At 40.7% G+C, this 8669-nt stretch overlaps 1 protein-coding gene across 1 annotated transcript; it reads right to left on the minus strand.

Annotated features, from left to right (window-relative positions):
* Positions 1 to 947: 947 nt before the first annotated feature.
* On the minus strand, positions 948 to 7161 carry cfap99 (cilia and flagella associated protein 99; the record flags this gene model as incomplete). Its single annotated transcript, XM_084143795.1, has 15 exons — positions 948 to 1291; positions 1409 to 1598; positions 1692 to 1897; positions 2364 to 2515; positions 2674 to 2815; positions 2965 to 3169; positions 3365 to 3453; positions 3548 to 3634; positions 3755 to 3823; positions 3915 to 3995; positions 5224 to 5401; positions 5551 to 5663; positions 6383 to 6477; positions 6705 to 6849; positions 7048 to 7161. 15 exons carry the CDS (start codon positions 7159 to 7161, stop codon positions 1166 to 1168), a joined length of 1992 nt encoding a protein of 663 aa, XP_083999921.1. The 3' UTR covers positions 948 to 1165.
* Positions 7162 to 8669: the final 1508 nt, after the last annotated feature.

An 8669-nucleotide genomic window follows, 5' to 3' on the forward strand; every position in this document is an offset into this window, starting at 1 on the left:
TGCCATGCATGGTAGCTAAAAATTGCCAAAATAATGGCCTGCACTGCATTTTCCATCCCATCACATATACTCTCTCTCTCTCACACACACACACATATTTATACTCCGGACTCCGACATTGCTCGTCCTAATATTTATATATTTCTTAATTCCATTACTTTTAGATTTGTGTGTATTATTGTGAATTGTTAGATATTACTGCACTGTTGGCGCTAGGAACACAAGTATTTTGATACACCTGCAATAACATCTGCTAAATATGTGTACCCGACCAATAAAACTTGATTTCATTTTTATATGACCCTAAGCATGATGGGATGTTAATTGCTTAATTAACTCGGGATCCACACCTGCGTTGAAGCACCTGCTTTCAATATACTTTGTATCCCTCATTTACTCGAAGTGTTTTCATTATTTTGTCAGTACCTGTATCTTCCATCAACTTGGTTAGTAACAACAATTGATTAGTTAGTTAGCGAGCTTGCTAGCTAACGTGAACTTGTTTGGATTTTGATTAGATAGGACGCCGCTGTCAGAAGTGACTTTTCGTAACAGGTTGGGATAATTAGGTTAAGATTAGGGTAAGCTAAAATGCAAAAATTATCCCCGACTCGAATGGCTTCGCAAGTTTTTACGTCACTTCAACATTAGCGGCATCCCTTCTAGACATGACCGTGTTCAAGAGCATCAAAACCGTGAATGATGTATCATGGGTAAATTCTGACTGACTGATCTACAAATAATATTGATAGTGATTTGTAGCTCAGTCAGTCTCTACTCGCTGCAATTTCGAATGCGCCCATTGTCACCCAGCCATGCAATTTCGAATGCGCCCATTGTCACCCAGGCATGCAACGCACCCATGGGTATTCTTGAACATACAAGTTACATTCCAATGTGATGATAACTAAATAAAATCAAACATAAGGAAATAAAACGCATAGTTAAAATATTTGGGTTCACTTTAATTATACAGTGGCATAAGAGCACAACAAAATATTTGTATTGTTGCATTATTTTTTGTTTTCAACTTGACATGCTCACATCCTCTTGATAACAGTAGCAGTAGTAGCCTTAAAAGTAAATACAAAATGCATGTTGTACTTCTTATATGAAATTAGGGCTTCTCAAAGACTTGGAGTCAACATGCAATATGGTCCTTATGCTAGGAGATGAGTTGATGTCTAGGCCTTGAGTATTTTCTTCTGGAGAGAGTGTTAGGAGCTTCCTGCTGGACCTGACGCTCCAAGCTTCGCTCCAAATTGGCCCAGTGTTGTTCCTCCATTGTTTGCTGCTCTCACACACACACACACACACACACAGCGGATTGGGATGAGAGCATGATAAGTTGGTTATTGAACATCTAGCAAATCCAAACACAGCTTGAAATATTTATGTTTATGCTTACCATCCTGTGATTCCAGCTATTGAGGGCATGAGTGGCAGATTGCTCACTAATCTTGGCTTTGTTTTTCTCGCGCTGCTTCAGCCTTTGGCGCTCCTGCTGCCTCTCCTCCAGCCTTCTCTGCAGAGCCACCACCCTCTCGTCCTCAGCTACTCCCTGCTGCAGCTCCTGCCTTGCTCTCCTCTCCTCCTGCCTGCCTCACACCATATGCACATTAGGATACTGTACATCTCAGACATGCCTTGTGCGTGCATGCCAGGTATGCAAGCGTCTTAGTTGCTCTGACCTGCGTGCAGCAGCCTGTCCCAGGGCTGTCCTGTGGAGTGCGATGGTGTCTAGCTGCTCCAGCAGAAGCTGCTCCCTGCTCTTCTTGTCCTCCAGGATGCGCCCCCTCCTGTCCTGATGCTCTCTCTGCTCTGCATCCCTCAGCATGGCCAGACGCTCCCGCAGCTCAGCCAGGGACATCTCCCCAAGCAGGTCATGTCCTGCTGTCTGAGACAGGGAGAGGTCAGAATACAGTATATTGTTCATCATAAAAGTCAAGTCAACCTTCTCCTGACAGAACCCAGCAAAATGCCTTTATACTCTATTACAGGGATCATCAACTAGATTCAGCCGCAGGCCGATGGTCGGGGGGCCAGAACTTAATTACAAATAATTTGTAGACTGCAAATTAACCGCAAGTAGCCCAAACAGATATAATATTGGAATAAAACATAAATCTTGTTTCCATTTGCTTATGATCACGTGTCTCTCTATTATTCGTGGAAATACTTGGGAACAGATTTACCAAATTAAAATCACTTGAAGCTGATTTCCTGGTGTTTTTATAAATATATTTTTTTATTCGAAAACTTGGGGGGGCAAATAAAACCACCTGCGGGCCAAATTCGGCCGGCGGGCCGCCAGTTGGGAAACCCTGCTCTATTATGTTGGCAAGATCCATTCCCCTGCTCACCTCTGTTTCATCCACAAACTTGTGCCTGATGAGGGGGACAGACTCAATGGTCCGGATCTGACGGATGATCTCAAACTTCCTGCTCAGCTCTGCCTGTGCTTCCTCCAGGGCCTGACGAAGGAGTTCCCGACTCTGCTCCGACACTTCCTTTACTGGAACACAAACGTACACAAAAGCACACAGAAATGAGACCCCAATTCGCCAAGCACTGTCTGTTGCACTACAACACCAAAGCAGGTGTAATTGAACTAAGGATGAGAAAGGGTACATTATGTAGGAACGGGGTGATGTCATGCTATAGTTTAGTCACCTATACGCTGTTTGAACTCCTGCAACTTCACTTTAGCTGCTTTTGAGTTTTTGTGTCCATCTGCCACCTGTTGCACCAGGTCTCTCATCTCTTTCTCCTCCTGCAACCGCTTGTTTGCGTATCTTTGCATCAGCTTGGCAGTCTGCAAACAATCATAAACAAGACAGGCTCAATCAAAAACACAAAGACAGGAACACTTAATATAGCCAATGACCTTTTCTCAACGATTCAATGATTCCAAAACTGGATAACACTATGAACACATGAACAATGAACTCTAATAACACACACCTCTTCCTTCTTTAGCAGTGCAGTCTTCTGGTTGCGCTCCATGATGCGGGTGCGGGCGAGAGCAGCCTCCTCGTAGCTGATGCGACCCTCCAGACGGCGACGCTCCACCTGGGCCAGCTCTTCCTGGAGGTCACGCTCCCGCATCTCCTTCTGCCACTGTAGGAACGAGGAGGGCTCGCCCGCCCCCTCCACCAGCTGCTCCATCCTGTGTTACAGTAACACAGACAGCACACATTATTATACCTCTCCACTCTAGCTGCCGTCATAAGTGTCCCACTAACCCAGCTAGTTTTCTATGTCAAATATGTCAACTATATAGTTGGCATAGTGATTCATTCCTGAAGTACAGTGGCACAACTGATATATGAGGCACAGATGTAGGGATTATATTGTGTTGTACCTGCGTAGTTCCTCCTCCACCTGACGGTTATACAGAGCCCCCTCCCGCAGGATGGCCGTGGTGTTGAGTCTGATGGGCAGGTTGTTAGGCTGGTGGAAATATACAAATACACATGGGTATATGCACATAGACAATTGTGTCAGTCAGTTACTGTATATTATTTCTGTATCATGTGAGAGCTACCTTATGGGTGGCTGGGGTTCCAGAGGTGTGGAGTGAATCAAACTTGAGCTGGGCGTCATGGCTTCGTACAATCTGAGACATGACACTCTGTAAATCATACAGTACAGTATGATTCAGCATGGATGGAAACAGGATACCCATATAGAAGAAAAAACCTTGAAGCAAGAACATTTATTTGAAAATCTCTTACATGGAACATTCACCTACCTTGGTGCGCTCAGACTTTTGTGGGTTTGCACACTTGAACTGTTGAGTATTGGCCTCATACAGGACTTGCTGTGGGTGGAAAAGGAAACAGGGGTTTATTGCATGTATGAGTGCAGGAGAAAACTACATGTGTCAAAATAAGATACCAGACACAACATACCTCTGCCTTCTGACGGTTCCTCTGTTTGACCTCCTCCATGACCTGCTTCTCTTTTGGAGCACTGTAGGTGCTGGTTGGTACCTATGAAACAATAAGCAGCTCTCACTATGAAGGTTATAAAAATAGAATAGCCTATCTATTATGATATTGTGTCAATAAGGTTCTGACTTTGGACCTGAGAGTTCAATGTTTCCAAATAAAAAAAGCACCATTGTGCAGTGGTAGCCCACATTAAAAAATACTATAGTATACTATGGTATTCACTGTAGTGTTTTTGCAGGCTTTACTGTAATATTCAATGTAGTGTTTTTGTGGTACAGTGAATACTATAGTATAAATAATGTAGTAAAAGAACTGTATTATACACTATAGTAACCCAGTATCTCTATGTGCACATCATCTTCTGCACATCTATCACTCCAGTGTTAATACTAAATTGTAATTATTTTGCACTATGGCCTATTTATTGCCTTACCGCCATAATTTACTACATTTGCACACACTAGATTTTCTGCTATTGACTGTAGGTTTTGTTTATTCCATATGTAACTCTGTGTTGTTGTTGTTTTTATCGCACTGCTTTGCTTTATCTTGGCCAGGTCGCAGTTGTAAATGAGAACTTGTTCCCACCTGGCCTACCTGGTTAAATAAAAGGTATGTAGTCTTTTTGTAGTATATTGTATTATTTACTGTAGCATTTTTGCCAACTTCAACATAATGTAGTGTTTTTGCAGACATTACTGCAGTATTTACCATAGGGGTTTTGTTTTATTATCTTTAACATAGAAGTGGGGGCTTTTTCCTTGAGGAAACCTACTGGAGAAATACTAAAAGAGCACATTTTCCAGAACCTGTAGGCAGGACTGGGAGCTGAACATATAATTCAGCGCTTCCGTTCTTTTCTATAACCTGTATGGAACACAATATATGGTCTATACTTGGCATGTAAGCTTCTCGCTTATGGGTGGCACAAATTGGGATATGGGGGAGGGGAATGGGCAGGGTATATGCAAATTAAATACTGTAGTATTTACTATAGTTTAAAAAGTGTGGTGTTTTTGCAGACTGTAGTGTTTTTGTGGACATTACTGTAGTATTTACTACAGGTTTGTTTTCTCTGGATAATACTGTAGTATTTACTATAGTGTTCTACAGTATACTACAACATTCTATAGTAAGTACTACACATGATCGAGTGTATAGTATTCTACATTATACATACTTTTATAGTAAATACTGTAGTTTCTATAGTAAACTGTAGTATTTTTTCATGTGGGAGCCTATGGTAAAACCAAAACTTGAAACTGACCGGCTGGTGTTTCTCCTGCAGGGGGATGGGCTCAGGTGCAGGGAGAGGGCGAGCTTTTGGTTTGGTAAGTGAAAACTCCTGGGGCTCAGTGTTTTTCTTGGTGGCTTTCTTAAATTGACTCCCTCTAGACATTCTGGATGCAAGCTGAGCCATCAGAATCTCAATCTCAGGGCGCCACCTAGTGGGTGATAATTGTATATATTAGAAAAAGAGAGAGCAAAGAGCAAGACAGCAACAAGACATCAAAAAGACAACAACAAAACAATACAGAATAAGTGGTGATTCAATGTCTTTAGGTATAACATAAATGTCTTTACAGTGCTGTACCTTAGCAGTGGGATAATCCAGTTCCTCTCCACATAGGCAGCATCATAGATCTGACTCCACTCCCCCTGGATCCAGGTACTGAGGTTTGTGATGTTGAAGAAGAAACTCAGGAACTGCCAAATCATAATTTATACTGTCATTCACAGTTCATGTACGGTTTCATTACATTAAAGGTCCAATGCAGCCGTTTTTATCTCAATATCAAATAATTTCTGGGTAACAATTAAGTACCTTACTGTATTGTTTTAAATTAAAATGGTCAAAAATAAACAAAAATAGCTTCTCAGCAAAGAGCAATTTCTCAAGCACTAATTTAGCTAGGCTTGTCAGGGAGTGGTCTGAGTAGGGATGGGAAAACGGAAAACTAGCTGTTATTGGCAGAGAGGTTTGGAACTCTCTTTCGTATTGTTCTATTAGCTAATATACCGCCTGGTGATGTCACCATGCAGGCCAAAACTTCATCCAACCAAAACATACTGACATTTCTGGCAGTCTTTTCAAACAGCTCTTACACTAAAAGGGTATTATCATTTTCACAATTTCACAGTATTATTCCAACCTCATAGTGTGGAAATATATATAAAACACAGGAAAATCACGTTTTTGACTGCACTGGGCCTTTAATAGGCTAACATTTTTGACACTCAACTTAATGACACAAAAAATACCACACAGATGACCCCCTCTATATAAGGGTGAGCGACTGGATTGGCAGAGAAAGTTGATTTATTTCATGAGCCATAACATTAACCCAAACTGTGAAGTAATTGCATTGTTGTTGCATCCTAACATCCGAAGTGTCATTAGATCACAGAAAATGTAAGTTTCTCACTTTGTGCATCTTTGTAATGTCCAAAGAGTTGACAATCTTGCTGAAGCACAGCAGTCCAATGTCATCAATGAGGAACATGCTGAAGTAACAGATTACTGTGGAACACAAATATAGCAAACATAGAAGAGACAAATGGTCAGATCATGCTTTTGAAAGCAATGCCCCCCCCCCCCCCCCCCCCCCCCCCCCCCCCACCCCTCCAGCATTGAAATGGAATTCCTATTCATTCATAACAAATTTAAAACAACAACAAAATCAACATTATCTAGAATTCTGAACTTGTTGAAAATAATGTATGCTTGAAATTATGTGATGAACTTACTGGCTAACTGGTTACGATCAGCCTTCAGTAAGCATTTCCCATTCTGAGCATAAAAGACGTTGATGACAACATCCAATAACTTTTTTTGCTCAATGCATCCAGAAATTATATCCAGTATAAACTTCCTATCCAAGGCATCCAGGTTCTGGTGGTAAGAAAGACAAACTGACTGTTATCTGAAATGTATGTAATACCGAAGCGGTAGTATGGTATAGATATACAGTATATGGCTCTGGTCTGACCATTAATTGTATCAATGATCTCCTTTCCCTATCTTTATGCTACATTATAGGGCATGACATTAATTAATCCATCACATCACATACACATCACATCCAGTTACCTCCATGGCCTTTGAAGCATCCTCTGTAAATTCCTCCACACACTGTTTGTCTGCATTGAACTTGTCAAGGAGCAGAGTGGCTTCCTTGATAAGTGCTGCATAGCCTTTTGCCATCTTCTGCTACACCTGAGCACAACCAAAGTAGGGACAGACTGGCATTAGGGGAAATTAAAATCGTCTCAATGGATGAATGAATGAATGTGGTGGGTGGATGGATGGATTGAGGTAGCTACCTGATCACAAGGACATACGACAGACACATAGATGATATCCTACTGGTTATTAATAATAAACGTATCAGTGATGTTGTAGTCTACTGGAGGCATTTTCTGGCTAGCAAAATGTGTCCATGCTTGGACCCTTACCATGGATGTCGCAAAGCTTTCTTGAATGAATTCAACGCATTCCTTGCAGGACTAAACTGTTGCCGAATAGTTGCTTCATGAATCAAAGGTCTTTAGCAATGTGAAACCCATTTTTTCTCAAGGTGTGTCTGTAGCTTCAAAACAGTTCCGATGTTTGGTCGTTGCCAAGTAACACAAAACAGCGGCCAACAACATAATGATCATTTTCACATTGTGACAAACACACTGTTATGACATCAATGAAATGTTCATTTTTGTATTTGTGACATAATAATAGTGTGTTCCAACTACTTTATGAAAATAATGTACCAAGATTTTAGAACAAAGATCCATTTCGCTTGACATAGAATCAACAATGAATATGACGTACACTATAGTGACGTATAGCGCAAGCCAAAATGCCGCGTTCATGACATCAAGCAAACTCGAAAACTTTTTGCTAGCGCTTCCTATTGGTTGATTCTGATTCCTTCCAAGTAACTCGGACCTCTATGCGGGGTGATCAGTGCCAGTTCGAAACTACAATGCTGAAATGCTAAATAGGAATGTGAAAATAATAAATGCATTTATATTTTCATATCAGTGCCCATGATTCATGCCACAAAAAATTGCAATGTTAAAATGAAATTATGAAATCGAACATGGCTAATTGAAAATTGGAAATGGAAATTCTAAATGAAAATGGTAAATGGTTAACAGAAAATGGTAAATACAATGTCAAGTCTAAAATCTATGTACAGAGAGCCCGACATGGCTAGGATGCACAACTACATGGGGGTGTGGTGTTACTCTACTGGTTCACGCTTCCAATAAGCAATTTGCATACACTTAGAAAATTAAAATGGAAATTGAAAAGAAAAGAAAAAATGCTTAATTGTGTAGTTGGAAAATGAAAACAGACACTTTCAATTTCACTTTGCGCATTGCATTTACGATTTTCTGTTTACCATTTGTCTTTTTCTGTTAACCATTTCCAATTAACCATTTTCTATTTTCATTTTAACTTAGCAATTTAATTGTGGCATGAATCATGCACACTGATATGAAAATATAAACGCATTTATAATTTTTACATTGCTATATATCATGTAACCATGTAATCATGTAATCATGATCTCCCTCCATAGACCACGGCTTTCTACAACGAGTTTCTGAGTTCCCAGTTGTCTTGAACGCGGCATTTCCCTGGGAAACTGGGTGGTGATGTTGTCAACGTGACTGTCATCAAGCAGAGGGAGAGAACAGCTAGGGAAGCCA

Source organism: Coregonus lavaretus (genome assembly GCF_964263955.1).
Source record: "Coregonus lavaretus genome assembly, chromosome: 27".
Taxonomy (NCBI): domain Eukaryota; kingdom Metazoa; phylum Chordata; class Actinopteri; order Salmoniformes; family Salmonidae; genus Coregonus; species Coregonus lavaretus.